This window comes from Diabrotica virgifera, chromosome 6 (assembly GCF_917563875.1).
Source record: "Diabrotica virgifera virgifera chromosome 6, PGI_DIABVI_V3a".
NCBI lineage: Eukaryota > Metazoa > Arthropoda > Insecta > Coleoptera > Chrysomelidae > Diabrotica > Diabrotica virgifera.
Genome location: NC_065448.1, coordinates 35,682,176 through 35,701,064, shown reverse-complemented (window position 1 = coordinate 35,701,064; position 18,889 = coordinate 35,682,176). Strand labels below are relative to the sequence as shown.

General features: G+C 30.8%; 2 protein-coding genes and 1 long non-coding RNA gene across 3 annotated transcripts in view; 2 read left to right on the top strand and 1 right to left on the bottom strand.

Moving 5' to 3' along the window:
- Positions 1 to 9,779, top strand: part of LOC114332313 (zinc finger protein 726-like) — a 28,852-nt gene extending 19,073 nt beyond the window's left edge. The window contains exon 2 of the mRNA XM_028282101.2: positions 6,279 to 9,779. Within this exon, the coding sequence (XP_028137902.1) occupies positions 6,279 to 7,093 (815 nt within the window). The 3' untranslated portion in view covers positions 7,094 to 9,779. The remainder of the gene's footprint in view (positions 1 to 6,278) is intronic.
- Positions 9,780 to 12,044: 2,265 nt separating this feature from the next.
- On the bottom strand, positions 12,045 to 15,214 carry LOC126885851 (uncharacterized). Its single transcript, XM_050652619.1, has 2 exons — positions 14,946 to 15,214; positions 12,045 to 14,579 (listed from the first exon to the last, which is right to left on the bottom strand). Exon 2 carries the CDS (start codon positions 14,548 to 14,550, stop codon positions 12,166 to 12,168), a length of 2,385 nt encoding a protein of 794 aa, XP_050508576.1. The 5' UTR covers positions 14,551 to 14,579; positions 14,946 to 15,214; the 3' UTR covers positions 12,045 to 12,165.
- LOC126885861 (uncharacterized) lies at positions 15,093 to 18,396 on the top strand. The gene is made up of 3 exons (XR_007698469.1): positions 15,093 to 15,313; positions 15,372 to 15,566; positions 17,346 to 18,396. It is a non-coding gene; the product is annotated as an uncharacterized LOC126885861 (long non-coding RNA).
- Positions 18,397 to 18,889: the final 493 nt, after the last annotated feature.

Sequence of the window (18,889 nt, the reverse complement as noted above, 5' to 3'; positions counted from 1 at the left end):
AACTGTAAACAACCCCCTAATCACCACCCTAATTAAAATTTGTCATTGACCTGATTTGGATTTGTTGATTTATGTATTGTTAACCTTTAACTACACGCGCTGGCGTCATATATAAGACTTTGTACGCCATATATAAGAATTCTACTACAAATATATTTAAAAATTTAATTTTTGACCTTGTTTATGTCTCTAACCTATCACTGGAATGTGCTTTACAATTTGGTTTTAGTTTCGTTATAATCGGCGTTCTGGGAAGATCGTAATTTACAGTTTATTATTTGTTGTTTCCGGTGGGGGACAATATACGCCACGATTATATTAATATAAGTAGTAATATAAGTACATATTTCAATTGTTTTTTAGTTATTATGGCACAAAATATATTTTTCTTTATAAACAATACTTTTTCTCCCGTGAGATATCATATTTAAAAAAAAAAATTATTAGCAATTTTATTTATCATGGAATTCAGTTATTCCATGATTCCAGTTATAAATCTTAATTGGCTTACTGAGAAGGAACTCCAAGTATTCACTGATGCCGAATAAGGTTTATAACAAACAACAACTAAGTGTATTTAAAAAAAAATAAAGAAATCCGCTGTTATTGTGTATTTTCTTGTGGCGTATAAAGTACGCCACGCGTGTAGTTATGTCATAACTTGATGCGCGGGTAGTTAAAGGTTAATAGATTCTAGAAGTTTGATCGGATTGGAATGATTAGTTTTAAAAAAAATTGAGTTAAAAGCGAATAACGAGTTTTTGTAGTTTGGTAAGAAATGCCCTTTTCTTCAGAATAGAAAGATTAGCATCAGAGATAGGAAAAATATTTAATATGATGTTGTAGATTATTTAATTCCCAAGAACTTGGTTTGCAAAAATTTTTTACGGCAAAAATTGAGTGAGCTATTGACAATTAAAACTCGTAATATCGTGCAAAGATCACCTTTACCAACCCTTTCAAAGCCACCTCTTTTTGTGACTGAGAATTTTAAAAGGATTTAATATTAATAGCCTTATAGATCTTGTTAAAACCTACAAAGTTCTTTTTTAACGGACTTTCTAAGATAAAAAATAAAAAAAGTTACTGTTGAAAATCAATATATTTTTTTGAAAAAAAAAGGAGAAATCCAATTTGAAGCATAATAATGTAAGTTAGCGGTGTTTTTAGTCATTGGCCTTATTTATTCTTCTTTATTTATGTATTATTAATGTATTCTAGAAGTTTGACTGGCTTAGAATGATTAGTTTTTAAAAAACTGAAGTTTAAGGCGAATAACGAATGTTTGCAATTTGGTAAAAAATACCATTTTCTTCAGAATAGAAAGATTAGAATTAGAGATACGAAAAAATGTTTAAATATGAAATTGTAGGTAATTTAATTCCCAAGAACTTAGTTTGATAAAATTTGTTCTATGGCAAAAATTGAGTGAATCGTAAATGAGTATACCATCGAAAAACAATGATTTTTGAGATATAAAACTAACACTTTCGATAGCGAATAAATGAAGAACTATCAATTTTATCAAAAAAGTGTATAGAACATTTTTTGCTTAGAATGAATGTTTTTTATTAACTTTTGCGGTCAAAATATAATAAAAAATTTCTGCCCCCGAGATGAGGTGGCAACCACCCCCATGGTAAAAGCACCTGTCGGCATCATATAGATTTTGATCCATGGACTATCCACTACTTATTTTCAAATTTTCAAGCAAATTGATCCATTTTGTAGAAATATTTGTAGAAAAAGCTTTGGTTCCTGGACTAATAAATAAGAAATTAAAAACATATGTAAATAAGAAATATAAATGAGTGACTTCAGTAACATATTTGATCTCGCACATGGACAAGTAAATACGATAGTTGACCTAAAAGTTATTCGTGGCACATTAAATCTAATTTGGCCTAATATATCACTGCAGTCAACACAATTGTGTAACAACTTAAATAAAAATGAAACCGAAAATATAATTCTTCTTAACTCTAAATTTACAATATTAAACCTGTTACATAACAAATCGTAATCATAACCATGGGCAGAATATACTCCATCAACCTTAAATGCTACATATTTTAAAAAGTTTTCGTTGTACGTTTTCAATCTGTTGCATATAACATAAATAAGATACCATATTAAGCTACAATATTCTAGTTTTGTTCGCACTAGCAATAGATACAGCAGTTTAATCGGTCTTATATCGCTAAAATTTCTAGAGTTTCTGATGATAAAAATTTTCATAGCATCGGATACTTTCTGCTCAATATGGTTGTTAAGGGTTAATTTTGAATCAAATATAACTCCTAAATCTTTAATGCTATTAGATTTTTCCAGTTCTGACCCCTGAATTAAATGATTAGAATTAACCTTATTTCCTTTCTAGAATAACTTACTACCTACTTTACACTCATTGTCATTAAGAAAGAGTTTGTTTTTTATACACCAAGTATCTATATAATTTAGATCATTCTGCAAATCTACATATACAGTTATCAATTTTAATGTTTTAATTTCACAGTATATTTTAAGATCATCCGCAAAACATAAGTTTCTGTTATTAATATCTAAAAATAAATCGTTGATATACAGGGTGTCCCGAAAAGATTGGTCATAAATTATACCACACATTCTGGGGTCAAAAATAGTTTGAGTGAACCTAACTTACCTTAGTACAAATGTGCTCATAAAAAAGTTACAGCCCTTTGAAGTTACAAAATGAAAATCGATTTTTTTCAATACAGTATAGCGTCGATAATCCGAACTAATTGGTACAGAGGTAGTTCGGATTATCAAATTGTTCGGATTATCGAACATATGTTCAAAATACATACAAAGCTCATAAACATAGTACATTTGTACATACGTTTTAGTTACAAACAAGGAATAAAACATCTGTATAATAAATTGTATGTATTTCTGCATTAACAAAACAAAACTCCGCGGTCATATTTTGCCCATACTGTCATATTAAATCCAAAAATTCGGTCCGTGATCATATTTTTTTAATTTTATAATTTTTTTTTGCGTTCGGATTAGCGATCGTTCGGATTATCGACGCTCTACTGTATATCGAAAACTATTAGAGATTTTTTATTGAAAATGGACGTATCATTCTTATAGCAGGAACATCTTAAAACAAAATTATAATGAAATTTGACCACCCCATAAAAATTTTATGGGGGTTTTGTTCACTTAAACCTGCTAAACTTTTGTATACGTTCCAGTTAATTCATTATTGTGGTACCATTAGTTAAACACGTTTTAAAACTTTTTTGCTTCTTAGTATGCGGCTTCTTTTTTGATATATTTACATAAAAATTTTATGGGGGTTTTGTTCCTTTAAACCCACCAAATGTTTGTGTACCTTTCAATTAAACTGTTACTGTGGTACCATTAGTTAAACACCGTGTGTTTAAAACTTTTTTGCCTCTAAGGGCCGGTTGTTCGAACGCTAATCAAAACTGATCATTATCAAATATTTAATTACAATTATATTTGATTAAGCGTACTTCTGACAGATGTCGCATTTTGAGGTTATGTTGACTGATTTATTTTATTATTTTGGTTTTAGTTTAAAATAAAACATAATTAAACTCTTTCTGATGTTAATTTCTTGTTTTTACTTACACATCAATAACAATAATAAGCAATTTTTAATAATTTAAGAGCTGCGGCTATATTTTAATTACTGATTTACCTACAATCAATAACTGATTAGTGTTTTACATGTATTTTTCATGTCGCGATTTGATTCCCATCAAGAAAATTGATTACAATAAATGATTGATTATAATCAACTTCTTGATTAGCGTTCGAACAACCGGCCCTTAGTCTCTTTTTGATAAGTCAGCTTTTATCGAGATGTGGCTTCTTTCTCAAAATATACCTAAAATTTAAGTTATAAATACATTTTTAGATTATTAACAGGTCTCTATAATCGTACTTAACCATATACAAATATGTGGTGGATTAGACAAATATTCAAAATATTTCGATAAACACTGGCTTATCGAAAAATTACTAAGACGCAAAAAAGTTCTAAAAAGATTGTGTTTAACTAATGGTGCCACAATAATAATTCAATTGGAACGTACACAAAAGTTTGGGGGGTTTAAGGGAGCAAAACCCCCAGAAAATCTTGGTTTTATGGTGCACACATTTTATTTTATTTTTTAAGATATTGCTGCCATAATCTCTAAGAGTTTTCGATATATGAAAAAAAATCGATTTTCATTTTGTAACTTCAAAGGGCTGTAACTTTTTTTGTGTGCACTATTGTATATAGATAAGTGAGGTTCATTCAACCTATTTTTGACCCCAGAATCTGTGGTATAATTTATGACCAATCTTTTCGGGACACCCTGTATAATAGGCACAACAATGGACCTAAATACAGGGTTGCGAAATAGTCTGGCAACACGATAATTTTTTGGAAACTGGTAGAACGATTTTTATAGATTTTGGTGGGTAAGAGTCTTTTAATGCGACCGATATTATAGTGCTAATTATATTGTTGTCAAGTCTTCCGTTTTTCCGGAAATCTAATCAACTTTCTTATTTTCGGAGTTATTACTACCTTTATAAAAAACATTTTTTTAACAAATTATAAAAATCAATTTTTTTGCCTCGGATAGACATTATTTTAGGTTCTGTGGATCATTGAGAGCAAAAAGGTCTGTAGTAATTTTCCTCTAAAGTTAATTGTTTCCGAGTTATAAACAATTTAAAACTGAAAAAAATCGAAAAATGACGAGATTCTAGGTTCAAAACACAAGTAAGGTATATTATTTTTGGAAGTACGAAGAACCTACATTCAAGCCAATTCTTCTATCAGCTCCCTGTAAGAATTTTTGCACGTTTTATTCTAAAACATTGCTTTTTTAATTATTAATGAAGCGCATAATATGAGAGGAAGGGCGAAGTCATTAACAACTAAAAAACAATATTTTAAAATTAAATAAGACCAAACTACTTATCGGTAACTGATAAAATTAGGTTTGAACTTGAATTTAGTCACTTTGTAGTTCCAAAAATAATATTTACTTGTGTTTTTGAACCTAGAAAACCGCCATTTTTCGAATTTTTTCGGTTTTAAATTGTTTGTTACTCGGAACTTTAGAGGAAAATTACAAAATATCTTTTTTGTTTACAATGACCCAAGGAACCTAAAATAATATCTACTCGAGCCGAAAAACATTTATCTTTATAATTTGTTTAAAATGTTTTTTTAATAAATGTAGCAATAACTCCGACATTATGGCACTTAGATATAGGAAATGTAACATGAAAAATAATTAGTATTTTCTAAGGACTTCAACACGCAAAAAATATACAGGGTGTTCCATTTGAAATAAGAAAGTTCATTAGATTTCCGGAAAAACGGAAGACTTGACAACAATGTAATTACCACTATAATATCGGTCGTATTAGAAGACTCTTACCCACCAAAATCTATAAAAATTGTTCCACCGATTTTCGAGAAATTACCGTGTTGCCAGATTTTTTCGCAACCCTGTATCAGTATAATTTGACCAGGCATACAAAAGGATATAGTTTCTCTAGTTCGCTTATAATCCGCTTAACTCACGGGTGGTCAACCTTTGTGAATAGTCACTATTAGTCTAATACTATTTATGAGTGATAGTTTTATAGACTTCAAAAAAATATGATTTCGCTTAACTTTAATTACAATTTACGCCATTAATATTAATAATTCAGCGTTGGCGCACTGATATGAAATTATCAAAATTTCCAGACCAATCTATTAATGTAAATTTTATTTCATTTGAGTGACTCAGTGACATTATATCTTCCATAAGATGTGTGCGGTGTCCTTTGTTTTAAGGGTATTTCTGATCAAAGGAATTTAAAGACATTGATGATACACACTGGGGAACATCTACATATTTTCTGTTTTAGATTCTTTTTTTCGTCAAAAAGAAGTGATGAGAGTGAGTGACTGGGAAAACTCTTACTAGTCTAGATTGTGTACCTACTTGTTTTTTGTAGGTTAATGAACCTGGTCATATAGAATTAGCAAAATATTTTATTTTTGTAGAAAAATCGCTGTATTTGACGTACCTACATTTACTTGCCTAAGTTTTAAAATTAGTTCTTAGCAGTGAATCAATGTTTCCAAAAAATTGTCAAAGTATAGGTCAATATACAACTGCTTTACAGAATCTGTTTTCTTTTCTTTGTTTGTAAAACCCATTGTTTCTACATTATGTAATTTGTTCCTTCCAGAAATATTTTCACATTATAGTTATTTTGTATTTTAGGTTTCCTCCAAGAGGAGAACCAAATGCAAATTATGGAACCATTAACTAAATCTTCATATGATAAAGGAAACTATATAAGTAGATGCAGTGAGGGAAAAACATTAAGCAAAAATAAAAAAGTTCAAACTGGCCAAGAATGTTACAAGTGTGAAATTTGTTTTAAGCAGTATACTACAGTATCTAGTTTGAAACGACATATGCGATTACATACTGGAGAAAAACCTTACAAGTGCGAAATCTGTTTTAAGCAGTTCAGTGATGCAACTTCTTTAAAACAACATTCGGTGGTACACACTGGAGAAAAACGTTATAAATGCGAAATATGTCTTAAGCAGTTTACTCGAAAAGTTTCTTTATATCAACATACGAAAGTTCACACAGGAGAAAAACCTTATAAGTGCGGAATTTGTTTTAAGCGGTTTTCTCAGAAAGCTCATATGAACGATCATTTAAAATTGCACACTGGAGAAAAACCTTACAAGTGCCAAATTTGTTTTCAGCGGTTTTCGCGGCAAAGTCATTTAACAAGACATTTGAGATCGCACACTGGAGAAAAACCTTACAAGTGTGAAATTTGTTTTAAACAATTTAGTGATGCAGGTAATTTAAAAAGACATTTGATAGTGCATACTGGAGATAAGCCTCACAAATGTGAAATTTGTTTTAAACAATTTAGGGAAGCAGGCACTTTAAAAAGACATTTGAGATTGCACACTGGAGAAAATCCTTACAAGTGTGAAATTTGTTTTAAGCAGTTTAGTGTAGCAGGAGATTCGAAAAAACATTTGAGAGTGCACACCAGTGACGTGCCGTGATATTTGAAGGGATGTAAATTAAATGAAATTATAAACAGACTTACTAAACTTTTTACTTGTAGTGCAGCTCTATTATTCTATCATACTTCGACAACACCATCGAAGAAGGTTGTAACTCATTTTTAGCGATTTTACATGGGAGGCAAAAAACAAAAACATGAATTTTTAAAAATTTGTAGCGTAATGATTAGACTCTTTTACCCTAAAGCGATATGATATTTATAGCATAATAAGGGATTACCGTGAGATACTTTGTAATTTTATTAACTATTCAAAATCTTGAGTTTGATTGAGATAACCTTGGGATTAAACATGATTCTTCGTAGAAAAAGGTTGTAACTCGTCTAACAACCATTTTATACTCTCCGTGTTAATTATTTTTTCCGTTTTACTATTAAAAGGTTGTATGTTTTGAGTTATTGGCAATATAGATAGGAGAAAATTCGTTTTTATGGTATATTTCAACAAAATGTCAACTCACAGTTTTCACAATTTTAATTGGAAGTTATAAATTTTACAATAACAATAATATCCTATCACTATGAAGAAAACATGGTATAAAATAAATATCTCAAACTTATCACATTTTTATTGCGTATCTGTAACTATTTAATTTTAGACCATTTTACTTTATTACTTTACTCTTTTACGATTAATATCGGCTTCAAAATTAACATGTGTGTCCTTTAATAGGTATCATGGTTATCCATTCGTCTGGGGCATATACGACTTAATGTTCTTTCCGTTTTCTATAAGGGCATGCATTGAATTGGCCTCGTTTTGTTGTGCTATTTCAAAAAATACATGTGTAATGTTAATATTAGAATTTCTCACTACATAGCCTAGCCAAACCTATTCTATATTTATTTTGTCCACTGCAACTATCAAAAAGGAAAAAAAGTTAGTAAATCCTTTTTATTTTCATTTCCATAAATTGACTTATGAGATGCATCATATGTTTGATTACTTTATAAATTAAACATACGTGTAACAAAGTTGTAACTCATTTAAAAACCTTTTTCATCGTCAAGTATAAAGAAAGTAAATATTTAACATAGGGAGTATCCAGTGTTACTGCCTTTTTCACGCTGAAATGTCACACCTAAGTTTAAAATACAACTTTTTTCAATGGAGTATTAGCCAAACTATTGAGAATTAAACTATGTCGTTTATATTGAGGTGTGCGCAATTTTTTTGCTAAATTCGCCTCTTTAAAATCTGAATCTTGAGTTACAACTCGAGTTACACTCTTGAGCAAACTCGTTAATATACACTCATAAAAACTGGGATTTTCCGACATTTCTTTAATAAGTTCATTTTCAGTTGACAAAATTGCTATTCTCCTTTTCATGAACATTTTTCAGTGCGTCACAAATTATAGAAAAAAAGGTAAGTCCGTGATAATACACATTTATGACATTTATTCTAACGTGACATTTTAGTTAAATCTGACAGTTGTCAAATTTTATTTTCAATTTGGAATAAAACCAAATCAATTGTGTCTATTGCATTTATAAAATGGTATTTTCTTTCATTTGTATAGTCTTATAAATTGTACAGATTATATTGATAATATTATTATTTTATTTAATAAATAATTCTTTTTTGATTATGGCGCCATCTATCGACAACTAGAATAATCACCGAACTAGAATAATTACCGAAGTATTCCCAGACGTGCCTTTTTTTCTGTCACATACAATTTAATGCGTTAGAGAGAAATCGAAAAACTGTGACGCACTGAAAGATGATCATGAGAAAAAGAATAAGTTAGCTAGCCTCTCCTCACTTGCGGAATTTCTGACAAAGTTTTTAATTCACTTTAGTACAAAAAACTTCGTTCTACAAACGCACTTGCAGCAGGTATTGTCATCACTAAATCGCATAATTTTTAAACCTCAAACCAAAGAATGTCAAAAAAGTTAGCATAATTATTTTTTAGACAACTAAAAGCCTCTTCCGAGAAACTAGAGCTGGAATATTAATTGAAATTACAAACTCTACAAATCTTAACTCACAAAGGTTTTTAAATTTTTATTTAAGCTGCTGTAAAATGTTATATACATATTATTTCACAAAAAAGTCGATGATAAGATATTTTTGTGTCACCTGAATCGTAAATTCTAATGCGTGTTCGCTTGGGTCCCATCTCTTAGAGATTGCAAGTTTTTTGCCATATAGTATAAAATTGTTCCCTCTGTCTGTTGATTTGGACTTACAATTAATAGAGGAGTGCAATTAGAACGAAAACATGCATTGTTTCGGAATAATTCAAACAAGCTTATATTTTTCTAAGGCATTACAATTTAAAAATTCTTATACAGAAGCTCTTATACAGTATGTTTGCGTAGATAGGAATTACATGGAAAACTTTTTTATTATCAATTTTACGGAAAAAAGTTATTCTTCATAAAATACTCTGGATAGTCAAAAATCTAAAACTCAACCATCAGATATTAAATTTTATCAATTTTATACGAGTTGTGTCAAAAATATGAATTTCTTTAAAGAGTAAAGTACCTTTATATTCCAGAATATCAAAAAATGCTATTATGAAAAGTTGTTTGAAATTAAAAACTATATTTTAATATACAGTTACATCATTCTAATTGAAAAAAAAATTCAATTTTTTCTCAAATTACGAATACCCATCATTATTTTATTTCAAGTATTGTAACTATTTTATTATCAATTTTACGAAAAAAAGTTATTCTTCATAAAATGCTCTATATGGTCTAAAATCTAAGATACAACCATCAGATATCAAAATTTTTCATTTTTATACGAGGTATGTAAAAAATATGAATTTTTTTAAGAGTTAAGTGCCTTTATTATTCACAATATTTTAATTAGAAGGATGTAATTGAACACTGAAACATATTTTTTAATTCCAAACAACTTTTCTTAATAACAATTTTCGATATTTTGGAGAGGTACTTTACTCTTGAGTGAAATTCATATTTTTTGACATACCACGTATAAAATTAATAAAATTTTATATTTGATGGTTGCATCTTAGATTATATATGATGCAGAGTATTTTATAAAGGATAAGTTTTTTTCGTAAGACTGATAATAAAAAAGTTATCAATAGGTTCCAAGTTACGCAGACATACTGTATAAGAGCTAAACAAAATTTTTTTGTTGAACATTTATTATTGTTGAAGTTTATTATTAAATGTATTTTAGGTAAGTTTTACAGAAAAAAGTTTTGATCACTTTGTATAAACATTTTTTAGCTGGTAATTTTCGGTTTTTGTATTACATTTTTGTTATTTTTCTTAATTTTCTCAAAAAGAAATAGTGTATTTCATTTCTAAAGTAAAATAATTCAGTGCATTTTAGAGACTACATCCTAAGCTTTAAAAGACACCTATAAAACTGTAATAGACCTGTTCAAACTTGAGTAATACCGTCTTTAAATGGTGTTAATTCTGTAAAACTATGAAGTTTTCAAAAATTACATTTGTTGAGACGTATCATTTGAATTAAATTTTTTGAGATTTTTTTGAATGAAACATCGTTTAGTAAGATGTTTGAAAGGTAAGTTGTGCAAAATTGAGAGTTTTATAAGGAAAATTGTATTAGTTACACATTTTTAAATAGAATTCATGTAAGTCTCACTTTCAGCCCACACCGTACTTATGCCCATAAATTTTATTTTTTTATTATAACCATAAGATAGCTTAATTATTCTACTTTCATGTCCAATTTCTAAAATTTCATTTGATCGATCAGTTAAAGAATTACATTAAAATAACTCAACCGTGCACTTCGCCGTACGCTAGTTTACAGTGAATGTTTGTGAGAAGGGTGACTTTAGCGTTATAAATAAAAAATTATAGAAGCTACAGATTTAATTCTAGAAAAATCTTTATTAGTCCATTCTTTCACGGTTTTTGCTCTAAATTTTAAAGAACCGCTTGGATTGACATCAAATTTGGTACACACATAGCTAACATGTCAAAATAAAAAAGTGATATTGTGCCGATGTGTGCTTTTGCCCTGGGGGTGAAAAAATATATGTCCAAAATAAGTCCGGAAATGGGTAAACTGACTAATTTTAAGTAACTTTTGTTCAATAGAGCTTTTTCGCCAAGTCAACACTTTTCGAGTTATTTGCGAGTGAATATGTTCATTTTTCAACAAAATAACCACATTTTTAGACGGTATTTCGCAAATAACTCAAAAATATAGCCTATAAAAAAGTAAAAAAATCACAAGAATCTACAGGTCGAGCAAGTCTCGTAAATTTCACGATTGCGAGCCACGCTTCACGCAACCGTGTTTGCGTACTTGTGTTTCAAGTTGCGTGGTCGTACGGAGTTATATTTACCAAATTTAAATATAATCGTTTTCAAAATTAAATCAATATGTCAATATGGCTACTGGGTGTAAAAGATAAATCTTATTCTATCTGTTCTTAATGAGTTTTAGATAATTTTAGTTGTATTTCTTTGTAATTTTGTGTTGTACAAAGATTAATTTAACATTTTCTCTGGAAGTATTAATTTAGAAAGATAATATGCTTCATTGGTGTTGTGTTTTGAAGTGTGAAATGTGATAAAGTCAAGATAAAGTTCACTTTTAAACTGAACTAAATAAGGTAGGGTAGACTACCCAGTGATTGGCCGGTCACATTTCTATTAAGGGATTAAATCATAGAATTATGTAATAAATGTTTATCATTAGGAATATTACGTTCCTCCCTATAAAAAATCAGTTGTAGGTTATACAAAACCAAACATTTCTAGTCTAGATTCAAATTTAAGTTCCAAAAAATCTTGTGTAATACCTTTCTGTCAAAAACTAGTTATTGGCATGGCTTCTCCAGTAATTAGCCACTAATTTGTCAGTTATTGGCCAGGACGGATTATGAAACTTCTAGTGATTAGCCACCACCAATCAGTTATTGGCCGAAAAAGATAATCAAAAAAGAAACAGGTTTAGGTACTAATTAAAATATGTAGTATTTATTCACAGTAAAAAATAGTACACAAAATCAAAATAATTCCCTATTAATATAACTCCCTTTTAATATAAAAGTAAAAAATGATACATAAGTATAAGACTTAATTAATTTTATGTTGGTTTTTTAGACATATATTGCAGCTAAATGTTTGTGAATTTGATTTATGCATATTAAGTCTATTTATGCAAGAAATGTGGTAGGCCCTTCGGCAAAAGTTACATTTAATTCCAAGATTTTGCTCTTTAAAATTATAAGTACACGAGAAGCAAAGACCCTCAGTCAGCTTAGGATTTTTAAATAACGAATTATTCTTGTAGGTTTCCATTACCTCATCGGTAAATAAACTCTTTTTTACCTTCTCTATTGCAATATTTTTCAAATCACATTTTTTGTTATCTTGAAAAGACGAGGAAGATGGTATATCTGACAAAAATTTATCAAGAAGCCAATTGTCTTCACATGTATTAAAAGAATCCTTCTCTGGTAAGATAGGTTGCTCGGTAAGTTTGTTCAACATTTTAGGCTTATCATCATCTTTTATTTCTCGGTTTATACTTTTCTCTGTTTTTTTACTTTGTGTTTTTTCTTTCTTGGCAGTTTTTAAACTTTTAACCTTCTTGGAAATTTTGCTTACTGTAACAGCCTTCTTTTCCAAACGTTGTCTTTTTCTCTCCTCCTTTTCTGCAGCAATCTTTTTTTTAGATTCCTCCTCCTCAGCTTTTCTTTTAATCCACTGGGTAGATGTAATTGCATATGTTATTTTTTCGGTGTTTCTGTTTCCTTTTCGTTTAGGTGTCTTTGCAAACTGCAAAGTCTCATTCAGATTTGGAGGTCTTTGTTCGTTTGTGTTTTCATTATTATTAGGCCTTGATAGTTCAATTTGCTCCGTGCCTGTATGTTCAGGGGGCATATCTTGGACATTAATAATTTGAATATTTTCATCCAGCAGCCCATCTAATATTTGATCGTGACTTACAATTAATACAGGAATCTCATTAATGTTGAAATCGGAAGGTTCAGGCTCTTCTGTATGGACAGTGCTATCGGTAGGCATATTTAAAGTTTGCTGTTCCACCGGAATCACTTCTATGGCCTGAGGAATGTGTTTAAAACTTTTCCATAACTTAAACAACAGTGGTTGTTCATTTTCTGTGACATCCTTATAATCATTGTTAAATTCTTGAATAATGCGATTTCCTACTATGCGAGAGAAATCTTTGTAACTTAAAAATGTGTTACTTAGATTTTCTGACTTTGTTTCGGATTCAACTGTCAATATTTTTTGTCCTCCAAGACACTTGGAATAATCTAAAGCGTTTGGATTCCAAGGGTATAGTCCGCAAGCCTTGAATCCACTTTTTATTGTTTCTGACTTTCCAGTTTGTTCCACGGCAATTTTCAGAACATTTGCAAAATGCTCTTTTGATAATGTCTCTGAATGATGATCTCGTCTCCATTGTATAACAGCCTTTTTCCATCCACTTTTGATAGGCTTGAAAGCTGACACATCTGCCGGTTGAAGAAGTCTCGTAGAGTTAGGATATAGACATATTAAAACAATATTTAGTTTTTTACATAAGATACTAAGGTTGTACGTCATGTGTGTTCGATGACCGTCTAAAAACAAAATGACCGGAAAAGACGTATTCACCTTTTTTAAATGCGGATAAAGTATGTTTTCAATATAATCACACATTAATTCTGCTTTCATCCAGCCCGTATCAGAAAGGCCAATGCCCCATTCACCAGGAACAGACTTGGCGATATTCGCAGGAAGCCGTTTATATGGATACACGACCATCGGTGGTGTTATTCCTCCAGATGCTGTAAAAGTAAACATCACAGTGATGTTAGATTTAGACGATGCATGTTCTACTTCATAAACATTTGATGCCCCCCTAGGCGCTAGAACTTTACTGTTTTTCGGGCACAGATTAAAACATGTCTCATCTGCATTCAGAATACGATCGGGGTACTGTAACACTTCCGTAAGTCCTTTTTCTATGAAAAAACTTTCAACTTCAAAAAACCATTTTCGTATGTCACTTTCCGAAACATTTGCGCTAGCCGCGGTTACAGCTTCTGTTGTACGCAAAGAAATCTCGGGATTTCTTCGTAGGAAAGCTTTGTACCAAGTTTCGCCAGGACGATTGTTAATAAAAGGATTATCTCTGGGATTACTATCAAGAAACTGCTTAACTGATTCCTGCACATCTTCCTTTCGACGTGGAAACCCTTTCCTATGATTTTCGAAAATCCAGTTCACCAAAATTTTTTCTTCTTCTGGTAGAAGAACTGGATTAGGTCCTAAATTTGGTTTCGTAAATTTTTTACTTTTTCGAAATTGTAGGGTTGCCCTTGGAATTTTATAGCGCCTTGAAACTTCTCGTAATGAAAACCCGTTGTTTATTTCATCTAGGGCAGTTTGAAGCTCTTCTTCTGTATACTTTTTTTGATATTTCTCTCCGTCAATAATTTTAGGCATTGTTCCAAAAAAGTTCAGTTCAATATTACCTGCAAATTTGTAAAAATCAGTTATTGGCCCTGTGTAACATCAGTTATTGGCCCCCGGCCAATAACTGATTTTAATGATTTGTTTGTAGCATATAGACTAGCAATAGAGTTAATACGCCAAAAGAGTTCAAAATCATTTATAGAAAATATAATTTCGTCGAGATATTTAAAATTCAGTTATTGGCCATCAGGCCAATCACTAATGTAGTATGTGTTTTATAATCTAGAGATTGGCCGTCATTTATTTTCTTAAATTTACTAGTTATAACATAAAAAAATTATTTAATTAGCCACCAATTACGTAACTAACACAATCAAAGTAAGAAAATCAGGGTTTTAAAGAAAATAAACTGCACAAACACTTACCAAAATGTAGTCGCCCTTAGCAAATACTTTAGAAATCTAACTAATACTACACATGACTGAGAGACCTGTTAACAACGAGTTGTAGCACGCAAATGGCAGACTGTTTAACAACGAAATTTTATGGAAGTGGCCTTGAATGTTGGAAGACGAATTTGATACTGGTATTTAGTATTAGTTGTACAGTGGTGCCTTGTTTTTAAAAGTTTTTTAATGGGGGCCAATGACTAACACAAATATTAAATATGGCCAATCACTGGGTATTCTACCCTATCTGAGAGACAACAATGGTTAAATGCAATACAATGTACAGGTTTTACTAGCGAAATGAAAATTTTCCTGTCCTGTCTGCTGTAATCATTTTATATCTGGTAAGTTACAATTACAACAGTAACGATTTTTGAAGATGTTAACATTTTAATCTTATAGGAAAACCAGCCGACTTAATAGATAATAACAATCTCCAGATTGGGTTCCTTCAATAAATATGGTCTATAAACACAATGAAATAAGTTCCCCAAAATCTAAAATGGAGTGGTATCAAAGGAGAATTAAAGGGAAAAATATTCATATTGAAATTATTTATAAGGCACTGGACTGTCTTAAATTCTACAATAATACTAGGTGGGTAAATGATTTTAGACATTTTTCATTAAGAGTAGATTAAGATTAAGTAGATTTTCATTCAGTAGATTTAAGACTTGTTTACACGGGTAGAGTAATGATGCAAGTACTTGATAGAGTAGAGTAACTCTACCTGTAAAAATGCTCAGCACAGTAGAATAGCTGGTAGAGTGTATAGTTGGAGTTAAAGTAGAGTGACTAGCAACCTATGGCAAAGTAACTACTCTATGACCACCACTACTGCCAAAATGTCTACTCGGCTGCACACTCTACCCATAGAACACGCTCAATTATGGCAGAATAGAGTAGGTAGGAGAGTACATGGGGGCGCTGTCATTCTGGCTGGAATTGTGTTTTGTGTAAATAGTGAAAATGAAGTTCACCGAAGATGAAACTTTAAAACTTGTAGAGCTATAATACGGCGAATACCAGTGTTTATGGAATTTAGGTAGTGTATACTACAGAAATAAAAGTTTGCAGCAAGCTGCGGAGGATGAAATCGTCGAAAGAATGGCAAAGGGGGCTTTGGAGTAAACAAGCTTAAGCAAAAAATTAAGAATTTAAGGTGCACTTATAATCAAGAGTGTTTAAAAATACAAAAATCGGTTTCACTATACTAGCATCAGTACTATACTTGTACTCTCCTCACGTGAATGGTATCAAGCCATTTTTGGTAGAGTACTACCACTACTCTACTCTCCTCAAAACTCTACCCATGTAAACAAGTCTTTAGAAACAGTGGAAAATGAGGTAGCTAGTAGAGTAGTAGTAGAGTAAAATATACTGGTTTAGCAAATTGCAATGTTTTAAGGTAATACAGTAGCGATAAACAGGTAGCCAAAACGTGTTCCAAGATTGTCACTGTAATTTTGAATATTTTTTCGAGGCATTTGGCACACGTATTCGTAAAATAATAAAGAATGGCGGTACAGAGCCCAATTTGAAAAATATATTAATATGTGGAAATTACTCTGTAATTATACAATATTTAAAAAATGAGCCTGTACCGCCATTAAGAAGAACAAAAAAATACACTTTCTTCAAATAAACTTTTTTATCCGATGCCTAGATTTTGTGTAATTTTGGAACTACTAATAAAATAAAAAATTTTAGTAGTTCCAAAATAACACAAAATCGGATAAAAAAGTTGTATTTGAAAAAAGTGTATTTTTTTGTTCTTCTTAATGGCGGTACAAGCTCGTTTTTTTTATATTGTATTTAATTACAGAGTAATTTCCACATATTAATATATTTTTCAAATTGGGCTCTGTACCGCCATTCTTTATTATATTACGAATATGTGTGCCAAATATCTTGAAAAATATTCAAAATTACAGCCGCAATCTTGGAACACATTTTCGCTACCTGTTGATCTATACTGTTTCCTCTTAAGATAGTTTTAATAGTTATTTATGATATAAGTATTAAATTTTAAGACGCGCATGTGAAAGTTAACTTGAAAAAATAATTTTATTAATGTTTTGACTTCCACATCAGATGTCATTGTCAAAATACAAAATATTCATTATTATTAGGTTTGTTCTAGCAAACGGTCAAACTAGTCAAAAACCATCAGCAAACAGTTGGTCAGTAAAAGAACATAATACAGTCACCAGTGCGATCCCCTCTACTCGCGCTGGTCCACTATTCGCTGATGGTTTCAAACTGATGCTAGAACAAACCTATTATTATTATACATATCATTATCTGTAAATAATATTTCTTCTGATTGTTAATTGTAAAGGATAGAAAAATTACCCTTTATTTTATTTTTTTTAGAATCAGCTGAGAGAAGTGGTCTACAAAAAAACCAGGAAGGAAACGGAATATGTGGCTACGAAAGGCAAAAGAAAGGTTTACAAAGCAAATGTGACACATTTTTTTGAAATATTTAGGAATATCAGTAAATTGCATTAAAAAAATGTATGAAAAGATTTTGTTCAATAAAAATGTTTATATTTATCAAGGATGTATTATTTGGTATGGCCACATATCGTCAGTGATGTAATAATACATCCTATCTGTTTTTTCATGAGTTTTGTAAGAGAGACTAAAAACTTGTCTTAGGGTCACCTCCTGTTTTCATATGATATTTTTTGACTTGTTTTGTAGTAAATTAAACTATCTATGAACTACAAAACAAGTCAAAACTTACATATGAACACAGGAGGTGACCTTAAAACATGTTTTTCCATCTCTCATACAAAACTCATGAAAAAACAGATAGGAGGTATTGTCACATCAGCAAGGATGTACAGTGATGAGTGCCCTAATAACCGGCAAAATATTTAGTTGTGAGATAAAAAGAAATGAAACTAGTCGAGCTGGGAAATTTAGCGAAATTAACCTTTAAATTTACGTTATATTGATCCCACCTTTACACATATCGGAGGAGTATGTCAACTAAAACTGTCACTGTGACAGTGGTAGTTTCCAAACTCGTCTGATACGTCTGAAGGTGGTACACAATCAATACAATCTAAATGTATAAGTTAATATCGCTAAATTTCCCAGCTCGACTAGTTTCATGTCTTTTTATCTCACTACTTAATACATCTTTTGTGCTATTTTGCCGGTTATTAGAGCGCTCATCACTGTATTTCTGGTATATCCAGGGAATGTCTACAAAATATATTTTGAATGTCCAGAGAACATTCGTGGACATTCATGGAATGTTCCAATAAGACATTCAGGTAATGTTTAAAATGCTGACACAGGATTTTCCTGGGATGTTCTCAGGGAACATGTTTTCGGGGATATTCCAGGAATTTTTCAATGTCTGTGTACCTTCTATGGACCTATATGGAATATTTTGGTGTTATTACCGCCGCACTCCACTTGCGATTTGTAATCAGGAAGATTGAACACATTGTTTCAAATACAAGTCAATCCATTTGTGACTAAATAATCATGGATTGACTTCTATTTGAAAGAATGTGTTCAATCTTCACAACTACAAATCGCAAGTGGAGTCCGGCGCTTAGGGCTACTTCCTCTTCGGTATTATGTATTATACTACAGAAATCAGGAACTTTCCTTCTAAATATATGTATGCATCTTGGCCATCAAACATATTCTTCCAAACATTTTTTTAAGGGGTCTTGTGGGTAAAAAAAGTGACTTTTTAAAAAAATTATATCTCGAAAACTAAAATTTATTTTTATTTATAATTGGAACATGTAAAAGTATAGTACTTAAGGTAGTCTCAAAAAAAGTTTCAGCCAAAAATATTCATTTTTGTAGAGTTTAAGTTTTTTTGCGTTGGCAGCATAACTAAGTCCAGTCTCATCTGAAATCAAAAAGTTTCTTGTAGTTTATACCTC